General features: G+C 58.3%; 1 protein-coding gene across 1 annotated transcript in view; it reads left to right on the top strand.

Annotated features, from left to right (window-relative positions):
* The window catches only part of LOC134650787 (regulatory-associated protein of mTOR), a 70824-nt gene that overhangs the window by 29620 nt on the left and 25878 nt on the right, over positions 1-15326 (top strand). The window contains 11 exon segments of the mRNA XM_063505720.1: positions 746-861; positions 2371-2483; positions 4648-4786; positions 4924-5118; positions 5256-5450; positions 5588-5782; positions 5920-6114; positions 6252-6446; positions 6584-6778; positions 8202-8291; positions 8479-8649. Of these exon segments, the coding sequence (XP_063361790.1) occupies positions 746-861; positions 2371-2483; positions 4648-4786; positions 4924-5118; positions 5256-5450; positions 5588-5782; positions 5920-6114; positions 6252-6446; positions 6584-6778; positions 8202-8291; positions 8479-8649 (1799 nt within the window).

The raw sequence follows: 15326 nt of genomic DNA, 5'->3' as shown, positions 1-15326 counted from the left end.
AAAACGCAATAACAATAGTATTGAAAAAAAAAACACAAAGATACAAAAAAAAGCGGCCAAGTGCGAGTCGGACTCGCCCATGAAGGGTTCCGTATTTAGGCGATTTATGACGTATTAAAAAAAAACTACTTGCTAGATCTCGTTCAAACCAATTTTCGGTGGAAGTTTACATGGTAATGTACATCATATTTTTTTTTTAGTTTTATCATTCTCTTATTTTAGAAGTTAGGGGGGGGGGGGGGGGGGACACACACATTTTACCACTTTGGAAGGGTCTCTCGCGCAAACTATTCAGTTTAGAAAAAAATGATATTAGAAACCTCAATATCATTTTTGAAGACCTATCCATAGATACCCCACACGTATGGGTTTGATGAAAAAAAAAATTTGAGTTTCAGTTCGAAGTATGGGGAACCCCAAAAATTTATTGTTTTTTTTTTTCTATTTTTGTGTGAAAATCTTAATGCGGTTCACAGAATACATCTACTTACCAAGTTTCAACAGTATAGTTCTTATAGTTTCGGAGAAAAGTGGCTGTGACATACGGACGGACAGACAGACGGACAGACAGACAGACAGACATGACGAATCTATAAGGGTTCCGTTTTTTGCCATTTGGCTACGGAACCCTAAAAACTATTCAAAACTATTTATTTAAAACTTCTTCAATCAACGTATGTGCCACGTTCATTCCATCTCCCGGCAACAGTGTCCAACCAAGCTTGAATGTTAAACTGTTTCCCAGGGCTCCGCACTCGGGCTCGGGCGGCCCCGTGGACGCCGGGCAGGACGCGCTGGTGGCGGGCGGCCGCGGCCTGGCGCCCGCCGCGCGCCGCCCGCAGCAGGCGCTGCCCACCATCGGTGAGTGTTGCCAGCAGGCCCCGCACCCAGCGAGAGCGTGAGGCCGGCTCCGGGGAGGCCGTGCCAGCAGGCCCCGGCACCGAGCGTGAGCGTGAGGCCGGCTCCGGGGAGGCCGTGCCAGCAGGCCCCGGCACCGAGCGTGAGCGTGAGGCCGGCTCCGGGGAGGCCGTGCCAGAGGCCCCGAAACCGAGCGTGAGCGTGAGGCCGGCTCCGGGGAGGCCGTGCCAGAGGCCCCGGCACCGAGCGTGAGTGTGAGGCCGGCTCCGAGGAGGCCGTGCCGGAGGCCCCGGCACCGAGCGTGAGCGTGAGGCCGGCTCCGGGGAGGCCGTGCCAGAGGTCCCGGCACCGAGCGTGAGCGTGAGGCCGGCTCCGAGGAGGCCGTGCCGGAGGCCCCGGCACCGAGCGTGAGTGTGAGGCCGGCTCCGAGGAGGCCGTGCCGGAGGCCCCGGCACCGAGCGTGAGCGTGAGGCCGGCTCCGGGGAGGCCGTGCCAGAGGCCCCGGCACCGAGCGTGAGCGTGAGGCCGGCTCCGGGGAGGCCGTGCCAGAGGCCCCGGCACCGAGCGTGAGCGTGAGGCCGGCTCCGAGGAGGCCGTGCCGGAGGCCCCGATGCTCGAGTTCCTCCACACCCTCGCTGGAAGTTTTGAGAGAAACAAATTTCACAACCGCATCACATCAGCCGGAATGTATGAAACAGTATCATCATCTTCATCATCTTCCTCGCGTTGTCCCGGCATTTTTGCCACGGCTCATGGGAGCCTGGGGTCCGCTTGGCAACTAATCCCAGTGATTGGCGTGGGCACTAGTTGTTACGAAAGAGACTGCCATCTGACCTTCCAACCCAGAGGGTAAACTAGGCCCGTATTTGGATTAGTCCGGTTTCCTCACGATGTTTTCCTTCACCGAAAAGCTAGTGGTAAATATCAAATGATATTTCGTACATACCTAAGTTCCGAAAAACTCATTGGTATGAGCCGGGGTTTGAACCCGCGACCTCCGGATTGCAAGTCGCACGCTCTTACCGCTAAGCCACCAGCGCTTCAGTAAAAGTTTTTCAGTATGACCTATAAAGTCCCTCCGCAGAGTATGGCTGGTATGGTTAAGAGTTGCCGCCGGCAAGTTCGGCCGAATTTCACCTTCCCATACAAACGGAGTTTTGTTATCATTTTAAAACTACGTGTTGGATTGTAATGAAACTTTGCACATACAATCATATGAGGTATATCTAGTTCTGTAATAAGTTTATATAGCTCCAGTTTATAAAACAAACGTAATAGAGCAAAAACAATTCTTATATGAAAAAATTAAATTCGCTGAATTTTTTAACAATGATATCTGAAGCTATATTAACTAATTACAGAACTAGATATACATTATCCTGTTGTAAGTACAAAGTTTCAGAGCAATCTAACTAGTCGTTTTTAAATGAAAGGCTAACCACGTTTGTATGGAGAATCGAGTTTGCCGGAGACTCTTAAAATGTCACCCTGTATTGTATTGTTTGTACCCAGGGTTTGGATCGGTGTACATGAAGCTGTGGAACACCCTGATGTCGATGTCGAAGGAACCCCACCCCCAGGTCTCGCAGATGGCCACCGACATCATCAACTACATCTCCAACCAGGTAAACATGACACACATTAACTAACTAACATACATAGGTACATAATATGTGGGAGACAAAACATATAAAAACTCAAAAATGCGCGTTTTCTCAGAGATACAGCCTAGCTAGATCGATTTTTCGTCCCCGAAAACCCTCATGTAGCAAATTTCATCGAAATCGTTAGAGCCGTTTTCGAGATCCCCGAAATGTAAAAATATACAAGAATTGCTCGTTAAACGGTATAAGATAAGATACATATACAGGATGGATTTTCTTTTTGGGTCAGTGAGGGCAGCTACCAGATCCCGTGCTGCTACGAGAAAACGGTCTTAGAAGACCTTCCCTCGATTTCAAATTAATGAATATTGGCTTTTACAGATTTTGGAAAAAACATACAGGGTGCGAGAAAAAGGGCATTTTTGACACACTTTTTTTTGATGCCAATCGATCCCATTCCTATTGAGGATCAAAAGCTTGTATGGAACCGAAAAAAAATTTCCGGCTAGAAAAGCCACAAATTGAGGAAAACTTTTCCCATACAATTTGTATGAAAATAAAAAAATTCATTTTTCACATGCGATTTTTGTATGCCAATCGATTCCATTCCTATTCAGTATCAATAGTTTCCTAGGGGTCAACTTACGGTAATGTACCAAAAAGCCACAAATTAATAAAAACTTTTTCCATACATTTACTATGAAGAAAACGTGAAATTTTATTCACAATTTTCTATCTGCCCAATCAGTCCTGTTACATTTAAGGACCATAATACTGTATGAAGACATTGCTGTAGGACTGATGGGACAGATAGAAAATTGTGAATTAAATTTCAGGTTTTCTCCATAGTCAATGTTTGGAAAAAGTTTTTAATAATTTGTGGCTTTTTAGTACATTACCGTAAGTTGACCCCTAGGAAACTATTGATACTGAATAGGAATGGAATCGATTGGCATACAAAAATCGCATGTGAAAAATAAAAGTTTTTATTTTCATACAAATTGTATGGGAAAAGTTTTCCTCGATTTGTGGCTTTTCTAGCCGGAATTTTTTTTTCGGGTCCATACAAGCTTTTGATCCTCAATAGGAATGGGATCGATTGGCATCAAAAAAAAAGTTTGTCAAAAATGACCTTTTTCTCGCTGAAATAGGCAGAGTACCGGGAGGGGAGTAGACACTAAACTCGGGTTCCTGTATTATAGTTTATATCATGTCACTTTACAAGTCACCACCAATCTCCCCAGTAATTCTAATGATCAACTATATATATTATTAAACTACGTGTCTTGAAGAGGAAATCCCTTATCGGATGGAGAGGTGTTTTATCTGTTTATTAATTCGCTAAGTATCCACTACGTGGTTTACGTGTACATATGTATACTACGAGACCTACGTGTAGATACGCGCATCTGCCTATCACATCGCATCCTGTATGTTTTTTCCAAAATCTGTAAAAGCCAATCTTCATTAATTTGAAATCGAGGGAAGGTCTTCTAGGACCGTTTTCTCGTAGCAGCACGGGATCTGGTAGCTGCCCTCACTGACCCAAAAAGAAAATCCACGCTGTATACTAACGGGGCAAGTTAAACAAAAGCTTGTAAATAGACCAAGAGGAAAGCCCCAGATGCGATGGCAGGATGACAAGAAAGTGGCGGGCAGCAACCGGAACCAAACTGCCTAGAATAGAACAGGGAAAAATGGAGGGGAAAGGTTTGAAAAAGGCCTACACTACGACAAGTTTTTGGTCGACGAAGGCTGAAAACGAATAAGTAAATAAATATTATACAGATCAACCTAGCCCCAATTGATTGACTAAGCAAAGCTTGTACTATGGATGCTAGGCGACGACACATACTTATAAACATAGAAAACACAAATATTTGTGTTCATCACACAAATAAATGCCCTTCCCGGGAATCGAACCCAGGACCAACGGCTTCACAGGCAGAGTCGCTACCAACTAGGCCAGACCGGTCGTCAAGTAGAAGAGTAGAAGTTATAGGTGTTATTATTTTCCAGTTGGACAACGTGTCCCGCGACATGGACCCCCGCGGGCTGGGCGCGCACGCGCACGGCTCGGGCGGCTCCTCCAGCCTGCCCCCCTCCCCCAACCTGCGCCCCGCCGTCAGCCCCCGCGACGCCCGCCAGCCCCAGCACTGTGAGTACCACCCCCACCACACCACAGCTGGACAACGTGTCCCGCGACATGGACCCCCGCGGGCTGGGCGCGCACGCGCACGGCTCGGGCGGCTCCTCCAGCCTGCCCCCCTCCCCCAACCTGCGCCCCGCCGTCAGCCCCCGCGACGCCCGCCAGCCCCAGCACTGTGAGTACCACCCCCACCACACCACAGCTGGACAACGTGTCCCGCGACATGGACCCCCGCGGGCTGGGCGCGCACGCGCACGGCTCGGGCGGCTCCTCCAGCCTGCCCCCCTCCCCCAACCTGCGCCCCGCCGTCAGCCCCCGCGACGCCCGCCAGCCCCAGCACTGTGAGTACCACCCCCACCACACCACAGCTGGACAACGTGTCCCGCGACATGGACCCCCGCGGGCTGGGCGCGCACGCGCACGGCTCGGGCGGCTCCTCCAGCCTGCCCCCCTCCCCCAACCTGCGCCCCGCCGTCAGCCCCCGCGACGCCCGCCAGCCCCAGCACTGTGAGTACCAACCCCACCACACCACAGCTGGACAACGTGTCCCGCGACATGGACCCCCGCGGGCTGGGCGCGCACGCGCACGGCTCGGGCGGCTCCTCCAGCCTGCCCCCCTCCCCCAACCTGCGCCCCGCCGTCAGCCCCCGCGACGCCCGCCAGCCCCAGCACTGTGAGTACCACCCCCACCACACCACAGCTGGACAACGTGTCCCGCGACATGGACCCCCGCGGGCTGGGCGCGCACGCGCACGGCTCGGGCGGCTCCTCCAGCCTGCCCCCCTCCCCCAACCTGCGCCCCGCCGTCAGCCCCCGCGACGCCCGCCAGCCCCAGCACTGTGAGTACCACCCCCACCACACCACAGCTGGACAACGTGTCCCGCGACATGGACCCCCGCGGGCTGGGCGCGCACGCGCACGGCTCGGGCGGCTCCTCCAGCCTGCCCCCCTCCCCCAACCTGCGCCCCGCCGTCAGCCCCCGCGACGCCCGCCAGCCCCAGCACTGTGAGTACCACCCCCACCACACCACAGCTGGACAACGTGTCCCGCGACATGGACCCCCGCGGGCTGGGCGCGCACGCGCACGGCTCGGGCGGCTCCTCCAGCCTGCCCCCCTCCCCCAACCTGCGCCCCGCCGTCAGCCCCCGCGACGCCCGCCAGCCCCAGCACTGTGAGTACCACCCCCACCACACCACAGCTGGACAACGTGTCCCGCGACATGGACCCCCGCGGGCTGGGCGCGCACGCGCACGGCTCGGGCGGCTCCTCCAGCCTGCCCCCCTCCCCCAACCTGCGCCCCGCCGTCAGCCCCCGCGACGCCCGCCAGCCCCAGCACTGTGAGTACCACCCCCACCACACCACAGCTGGACAACGTGTCCCGCGACATGGACCCCCGCGGGCTGGGCGCGCACGCGCACGGCTCGGGCGGCTCCTCCAGCCTGCCCCCCTCCCCCAACCTGCGCCCCGCCGTCAGCCCCCGCGACGCCCGCCAGCCCCAGCACTGTGAGTACCACCCCCACCACACCACAGCTGGACAACGTGTCCCGCGACATGGACCCCCGCGGGCTGGGCGCGCACGCGCACGGCTCGGGCGGCTCCTCCAGCCTGCCCCCCTCCCCCAACCTGCGCCCCGCCGTCAGCCCCCGCGACGCCCGCCAGCCCCAGCACTGTGAGTACCACCCCCACCACACCACAGCTGGACAACGTGTCCCGCGACATGGACCCCCGCGGGCTGGGCGCGCACGCGCACGGCTCGGGCGGCTCCTCCAGCCTGCCCCCCTCCCCCAACCTGCGCCCCGCCGTCAGCCCCCGCGACGCCCGCCAGCCCCAGCACTGTGAGTACCACCCCCACCACACCACAGCTGGACAACGTGTCCCGCGACATGGACCCCCGCGGGCTGGGCGCGCACGCGCACGGCTCGGGCGGCTCCTCCAGCCTGCCCCCCTCCCCCAACCTGCGCCCCGCCGTCAGCCCCCGCGACGCCCGCCAGCCCCAGCACTGTGAGTACCACCCCCACCACACCACAGCTGGACAACGTGTCCCGCGACATGGACCCCCGCGGGCTGGGCGCGCACGCGCACGGCTCGGGCGGCTCCTCCAGCCTGCCCCCCTCCCCCAACCTGCGCCCCGCCGTCAGCCCCCGCGACGCCCGCCAGCCCCAGCACTGTGAGTACCACCCCCACCACACCACAGCTGGACAACGTGTCCCGCGACATGGACCCCCGCGGGCTGGGCGCGCACGCGCACGGCTCGGGCGGCTCCTCCAGCCTGCCCCCCTCCCCCAACCTGCGCCCCGCCGTCAGCCCCCGCGACGCCCGGCAGCCCCAGCACTGTGAGTACCACCCCCCACCACCGGACTGGTGCGGCTCAATCACTTCAATTCAGGTCTCTTCGTCCGTTCAGCGTAGGGTTACCAGACGCAAGGAATTTTCCTGACATGTCAGGAATTTTGGCTGTTTGTCAGGAACGCGCCCGGAATACGAAAATGTCAGGAATTTTTAGTGAATTAACAATATGTACCTAAAAAGGTACATTATTCAAATTTACTTATCAAGGATACATAGATATCGATTACCGGCTAGACCCCGTCGCCCGCCGATATGAGCGGCAGGAAAAAAATTCGCAAATCAGGAATTTTGTCAGGAAATTCCAAATTTGGATCTGGTAACCCTACTTCAGCGGCTTATAGAGGCGCGTCGTTCAGCGGCGTTTTTCATCAGAGGGCAATGGGGTCGAAGTATTTAGCAGATGGCGCCATCTTAGCTTGCCCTGTCAATCCCTAGAATTGTGTCAAATTTTTGTTTTTTAATGCCCCGGATGCCATTTAAGCCAAATCTCAGAGAAAAAGCGGCAAGCTATGATGGCGCCAACTATGCAATTGACAGTTGCCAATGCCAACCCCATTAGTCGGGGCGTCTGATGAAAAACGCGATGCCAAGATTACCAGGGTCTTCCGGAGTCCCGGAGAGGGACTTCTGGTATGAGGGGTTGGTGTCTGGTGTGAGTATAAACAGAGGTATGTGTCTGTCTGTATTGTATTGTACTAACGAGAGTAACGAGTAAGCGTCTGTTTTTTTTAGAGTTCGTTTTTTTAGCATTAGAAAGAAGGTAAGCAATCTTAAAGTGTCTTTTAATTGAACAACGCTTTTTAAAAATCAGTAACTAAATATTAGTACTTATGAAAACAAATGAATGTAAATAATTGTATATGATTAATAATTGTTACACATTTCAAATTTCAATTTTCTATTTACCGTGACTTATTTTTCAAAAGTGTTTTTCAACAAAATGACACGCCAAGACTGTTTACTTTTTTTCTAATGCTAAAAAAACGAACTACAGTAAAAAAAACCGGTTTGATTTATCATTTCATCAATCTACAATTCTACATCCCCATTGTGACAGCGAAAAAGACACTGTTCAAACACTCGAATGATCTAGATTCTAGTTTATTGTGTATGCTAATCAAGTAATCAGCAGTAAATATTTCCAATCTAGACATCTCCAATCTAATTAGTCACCTGAGTGTGACATAACGGAAGTAGCCGCTAGACTAGTTGTGCTTGTGTGGTAACGTGCGTGTGTGTAGACAGCCGGCGCGCGCGCGGCGGGCTGCCGAGCACCATCTCCGAGGACTCCATGGCGAGCCGCGAGCGGGACTCCGTCTCATCCACTTCTAGTGAGTATTCTGCTCATTTTAGCCCACGCGCTAAATGCACACGTGGCATAAATAAGCATTTAACCTTGAAATTCTTACGGGTGCAAATAGTCTCAATAAGTACTCATGTACTTGTTGGAATTTTTAGAGTCTTTTTTAAGTACTTAACAATTTTTCGTAAAAACTAAACGCATGTTTTCCCCCACAGGTCAACAGTCAAAGAAACCGATAGTGTCCACGCAGTTCGTGGAGTGGGCGCACACGCTGTTCGCTCGAGCGGACGCGGAGGCGGGCGCGGAGCGGGACGTGGAGTCGCGAGCGCACCACGCCAGGGTGTGGCGCTACCAGCGGAACAGGAGTCTGCGGAACGAGGCCAGAGGTAATAGTGTACTAGTGACAACCTGTAACCTGCATACAGTAGCCAACGGCACACGCTGTTCGCTCGAGCGGACGCGGAGGCGGGCGCGGAGCGGGACGTGGAGTCGCGAGCGCACCACGCCAGGGTGTGGCGCTACCAGCGGAACAGGAGTCTGCGGAACGAGGCCAGAGGTAATAGTGTACTAGTGACAACCTGTAACCTGCATACAGTAGCCAACGGCACACGCTGTTCGCTCGAGCGGACGCGGAGGCGGGCGCGGAGCGGGACGTGGAGTCGCGAGCGCACCACGCCAGGGTGTGGCGCTACCAGCGGAACAGGAGTCTGCGGAACGAGGCCAGAGGTAATAGTGTACTAGTGACAACCTGTAACCTGCATACAGTAGCCAACGGCACACGCTGTTCGCTCGAGCGGACGCGGAGGCGGGCGCGGAGCGGGACGTGGAGTCGCGAGCGCACCACGCCAGGGTGTGGCGCTACCAGCGGAACAGGAGTCTGCGGAACGAGGCCAGAGGTAATAGTGTACTAGTGACAACCTGTAACCTGCATACAGTAGCCAACGGCACACGCTGTTCGCTCGAGCGGACGCGGAGGCGGGCGCGGAGCGGGACGTGGAGTCGCGAGCGCACCACGCCAGGGTGTGGCGCTACCAGCGGAACAGGAGTCTGCGGAACGAGGCCAGAGGTAATAGTGTACTAGTGACAACCTGTAACCTGCATACAGTAGCCAACGGCACACGCTGTTCGCTCGAGCGGACGCGGAGGCGGGCGCGGAGCGGGACGTGGAGTCGCGAGCGCACCACGCCAGGGTGTGGCGCTACCAGCGGAACAGGAGTCTGCGGAACGAGGCCAGAGGTAATAGTGTACTAGTGACAACCTGTAACCTGCATACAGTAGCCAACGGCACACGCTGTTCGCTCGAGCGGACGCGGAGGCGGGCGCGGAGCGGGACGTGGAGTCGCGAGCGCACCACGCCAGGGTGTGGCGCTACCAGCGGAACAGGAGTCTGCGGAACGAGGCCAGAGGTAATAGTGTACTAGTGACAACCTGTAACCTGCATACAGTAGCCAACGGCACACGCTGTTCGCTCGAGCGGACGCGGAGGCGGGCGCGGAGCGGGACGTGGAGTCGCGAGCGCACCACGCCAGGGTGTGGCGCTACCAGCGGAACAGGAGTCTGCGGAACGAGGCCAGAGGTAATAGTGTACTAGTGACAACCTGTAACCTGCATACAGTAGCCAACGGCACACGCTGTTCGCTCGAGCGGACGCGGAGGCGGGCGCGGAGCGGGACGTGGAGTCGCGAGCGCACCACGCCAGGGTGTGGCGCTACCAGCGGAACAGGAGTCTGCGGAACGAGGCCAGAGGTAATAGTGTACTAGTGACAACCTGTAACCTGCATACAGTAGCCAACGGCACACGCTGTTCGCTCGAGCGGACGCGGAGGCGGGCGCGGAGCGGGACGTGGAGTCGCGAGCGCACCACGCCAGGGTGTGGCGCTACCAGCGGAACAGGAGTCTGCGGAACGAGGCCAGAGGTAATAGTGTACTAGTGACAACCTGTAACCTGCATACAGTAGCCAACGGCACACGCTGTTCGCTCGAGCGGACGCGGAGGCGGGCGCGGAGCGGGACGTGGAGTCGCGAGCGCACCACGCCAGGGTGTGGCGCTACCAGCGGAACAGGAGTCTGCGGAACGAGGCCAGAGGTAATAGTGTACTAGTGACAACCTGTAACCTGCATACAGTAGCCAACGGCACACGCTGTTCGCTCGAGCGGACGCGGAGGCGGGCGCGGAGCGGGACGTGGAGTCGCGAGCGCACCACGCCAGGGTGTGGCGCTACCAGCGGAACAGGAGTCTGCGGAACGAGGCCAGAGGTAATAGTGTACTAGTGACAACCTGTAACCTGCATACAGTAGCCAACGGCACACGCTGTTCGCTCGAGCGGACGCGGAGGCGGGCGCGGAGCGGGACGTGGAGTCGCGAGCGCACCACGCCAGGGTGTGGCGCTACCAGCGGAACAGGAGTCTGCGGAACGAGGCCAGAGGTAATAGTGTACTAGTGACAACCTGTAACCTGCATACAGTAGCCAACGGCACACGCTGTTCGCTCGAGCGGACGCGGAGGCGGGCGCGGAGCGGGACGTGGAGTCGCGAGCGCACCACGCCAGGGTGTGGCGCTACCAGCGGAACAGGAGTCTGCGGAACGAGGCCAGAGGTAATAGTGTACTAGTGACAACCTGTAACCTGCATACAGTAGCCAACGGCACACGCTGTTCGCTCGAGCGGACGCGGAGGCGGGCGCGGAGCGGGACGTGGAGTCGCGAGCGCACCACGCCAGGGTGTGGCGCTACCAGCGGAACAGGAGTCTGCGGAACGAGGCCAGAGGTAATAGTGTACTAGTGACAACCTGTAACCTGCATACAGTAGCCAACGGCACACGCTGTTCGCTCGAGCGGACGCGGAGGCGGGCGCGGAGCGGGACGTGGAGTCGCGAGCGCACCACGCCAGGGTGTGGCGCTACCAGCGGAACAGGAGTCTGCGGAACGAGGCCAGAGGTAATAGTGTACTAGTGACAACCTGTAACCTGCATACAGTAGCCAACGGCACACGCTGTTCGCTCGAGCGGACGCGGAGGCGGGCGCGGAGCGGGACGTGGAGTCGCGAGCGCACCACGCCAGGGTGTGGCGCTACCAGCGGAACAGGAGTCTGCGGAACGAGGCCAGAGGTAATAGTGTACTAGTGACAACCTGTAACCTGCATACAGTAGCCAACGGCACACGCTGTTCGCTCGAGCGGACGCGGAGGCGGGCGCGGAGCGGGACGTGGAGTCGCGAGCGCACCACGCCAGGGTGTGGCGCTACCAGCGGAACAGGAGTCTGCGGAACGAGGCCAGAGGTAATAGTGTACTAGTGACAACCTGTAACCTGCATACAGTAGCCAACGGCACACGCTGTTCGCTCGAGCGGACGCGGAGGCGGGCGCGGAGCGGGACGTGGAGTCGCGAGCGCACCACGCCAGGGTGTGGCGCTACCAGCGGAACAGGAGTCTGCGGAACGAGGCCAGAGGTAATAGTGTACTAGTGACAACCTGTAACCTGCATACAGTAGCCAACGGCACACGCTGTTCGCTCGAGCGGACGCGGAGGCGGGCGCGGAGCGGGACGTGGAGTCGCGAGCGCACCACGCCAGGGTGTGGCGCTACCAGCGGAACAGGAGTCTGCGGAACGAGGCCAGAGGTAATAGTGTACTAGTGACAACCTGTAACCTGCATACAGTAGCCAACGGCACACGCTGTTCGCTCGAGCGGACGCGGAGGCGGGCGCGGAGCGGGACGTGGAGTCGCGAGCGCACCACGCCAGGGTGTGGCGCTACCAGCGGAACAGGAGTCTGCGGAACGAGGCCAGAGGTAATAGTGTACTAGTGACAACCTGTAACCTGCATACAGTAGCCAACGGCACACGCTGTTCGCTCGAGCGGACGCGGAGGCGGGCGCGGAGCGGGACGTGGAGTCGCGAGCGCACCACGCCAGGGTGTGGCGCTACCAGCGGAACAGGAGTCTGCGGAACGAGGCCAGAGGTAATAGTGTACTAGTGACAACCTGTAACCTGCATACAGTAGCCAACGGCACACGCTGTTCGCTCGAGCGGACGCGGAGGCGGGCGCGGAGCGGGACGTGGAGTCGCGAGCGCACCACGCCAGGGTGTGGCGCTACCAGCGGAACAGGAGTCTGCGGAACGAGGCCAGAGGTAATAGTGTACTAGTGACAACCTGTAACCTGCATACAGTAGCCAACGGCACACGCTGTTCGCTCGAGCGGACGCGGAGGCGGGCGCGGAGCGGGACGTGGAGTCGCGAGCGCACCACGCCAGGGTGTGGCGCTACCAGCGGAACAGGAGTCTGCGGAACGAGGCCAGAGGTAATAGTGTACTAGTGACAACCTGTAACCTGCATACAGTAGCCAACGGCACACGCTGTTCGCTCGAGCGGACGCGGAGGCGGGCGCGGAGCGGGACGTGGAGTCGCGAGCGCACCACGCCAGGGTGTGGCGCTACCAGCGGAACAGGAGTCTGCGGAACGAGGCCAGAGGTAATAGTGTACTAGTGACAACCTGTAACCTGCATACAGTAGCCAACGGCACACGCTGTTCGCTCGAGCGGACGCGGAGGCGGGCGCGGAGCGGGACGTGGAGTCGCGAGCGCACCACGCCAGGGTGTGGCGCTACCAGCGGAACAGGAGTCTGCGGAACGAGGCCAGAGGTAATAGTGTACTAGTGACAACCTGTAACCTGCATACAGTAGCCAACGGCACACGCTGTTCGCTCGAGCGGACGCGGAGGCGGGCGCGGAGCGGGACGTGGAGTCGCGAGCGCACCACGCCAGGGTGTGGCGCTACCAGCGGAACAGGAGTCTGCGGAACGAGGCCAGAGGTAATAGTGTACTAGTGACAACCTGTAACCTGCATACAGTAGCCAACGGCACACGCTGTTCGCTCGAGCGGACGCGGAGGCGGGCGCGGAGCGGGACGTGGAGTCGCGAGCGCACCACGCCAGGGTGTGGCGCTACCAGCGGAACAGGAGTCTGCGGAACGAGGCCAGAGGTAATAGTGTACTAGTGACAACCTGTAACCTGCATACAGTAGCCAACGGCACACGCTGTTCGCTCGAGCGGACGCGGAGGCGGGCGCGGAGCGGGACGTGGAGTCGCGAGCGCACCACGCCAGGGTGTGGCGCTACCAGCGGAACAGGAGTCTGCGGAACGAGGCCAGAGGTAATAGTGTACTAGTGACAACCTGTAACCTGCATACAGTAGCCAACGGCACACGCTGTTCGCTCGAGCGGACGCGGAGGCGGGCGCGGAGCGGGACGTGGAGTCGCGAGCGCACCACGCCAGGGTGTGGCGCTACCAGCGGAACAGGAGTCTGCGGAACGAGGCCAGAGGTAATAGTGTACTAGTGACAACCTGTAACCTGCATACAGTAGCCAACGGCACACGCTGTTCGCTCGAGCGGACGCGGAGGCGGGCGCGGAGCGGGACGTGGAGTCGCGAGCGCACCACGCCAGGGTGTGGCGCTACCAGCGGAACAGGAGTCTGCGGAACGAGGCCAGAGGTAATAGTGTACTAGTGACAACCTGTAACCTGCATACAGTAGCCAACGGCACACGCTGTTCGCTCGAGCGGACGCGGAGGCGGGCGCGGAGCGGGACGTGGAGTCGCGAGCGCACCACGCCAGGGTGTGGCGCTACCAGCGGAACAGGAGTCTGCGGAACGAGGCCAGAGGTAATAGTGTACTAGTGACAACCTGTAACCTGCATACAGTAGCCAACGGCACACGCTGTTCGCTCGAGCGGACGCGGAGGCGGGCGCGGAGCGGGACGTGGAGTCGCGAGCGCACCACGCCAGGGTGTGGCGCTACCAGCGGAACAGGAGTCTGCGGAACGAGGCCAGAGGTAATAGTGTACTAGTGACAACCTGTAACCTGCATACAGTAGCCAACGGCACACGCTGTTCGCTCGAGCGGACGCGGAGGCGGGCGCGGAGCGGGACGTGGAGTCGCGAGCGCACCACGCCAGGGTGTGGCGCTACCAGCGGAACAGGAGTCTGCGGAACGAGGCCAGAGGTAATAGTGTACTAGTGACAACCTGTAACCTGCATACAGTAGCCAACGGCACACGCTGTTCGCTCGAGCGGACGCGGAGGCGGGCGCGGAGCGGGACGTGGAGTCGCGAGCGCACCACGCCAGGGTGTGGCGCTACCAGCGGAACAGGAGTCTGCGGAACGAGGCCAGAGGTAATAGTGTACTAGTGACAACCTGTAACCTGCATACAGTAGCCAACGGCACACGCTGTTCGCTCGAGCGGACGCGGAGGCGGGCGCGGAGCGGGACGTGGAGTCGCGAGCGCACCACGCCAGGGTGTGGCGCTACCAGCGGAACAGGAGTCTGCGGAACGAGGCCAGAGGTAATAGTGTACTAGTGACAACCTGTAACCTGCATACAGTAGCCAACGGCACACGCTGTTCGCTCGAGCGGACGCGGAGGCGGGCGCGGAGCGGGACGTGGAGTCGCGAGCGCACCACGCCAGGGTGTGGCGCTACCAGCGGAACAGGAGTCTGCGGAACGAGGCCAGAGGTAATAGTGTACTAGTGACAACCTGTAACCTGCATACAGTAGCCAACGGCACACGCTGTTCGCTCGAGCGGACGCGGAGGCGGGCGCGGAGCGGGACGTGGAGTCGCGAGCGCACCACGCCAGGGTGTGGCGCTACCAGCGGAACAGGAGTCTGCGGAACGAGGCCAGAGGTAATAGTGTACTAGTGACAACCTGTAACCTGCATACAGTAGCCAACGGCACACGCTGTTCGCTCGAGCGGACGCGGAGGCGGGCGCGGAGCGGGACGTGGAGTCGCGAGCGCACCACGCCAGGGTGTGGCGCTACCAGCGGAACAGGAGTCTGCGGAACGAGGCCAGAGGTAATAGTGTACTAGTGACAACCTGTAACCTGCATACAGTAGCCAACGGCACACGCTGTTCGCTCGAGCGGACGCGGAGGCGGGCGCGGAGCGGGACGTGGAGTCGCGAGCGCACCACGCCAGGGTGTGGCGCTACCAGCGCAACAGGAGTCTCAGGAACGAGGCCAGAGGTAAGAAACTACTACTAGTCTAGTAGTAGATAAGGTCATTAAGATGG

Source organism: Cydia amplana, chromosome 9 (assembly GCF_948474715.1).
Source record: "Cydia amplana chromosome 9, ilCydAmpl1.1, whole genome shotgun sequence".
NCBI classification, from domain to species: domain Eukaryota; kingdom Metazoa; phylum Arthropoda; class Insecta; order Lepidoptera; family Tortricidae; genus Cydia; species Cydia amplana.
Note: the sequence above shows the minus strand (reverse complement) of the source record. Positions and strands in the feature narration are given on the sequence as shown.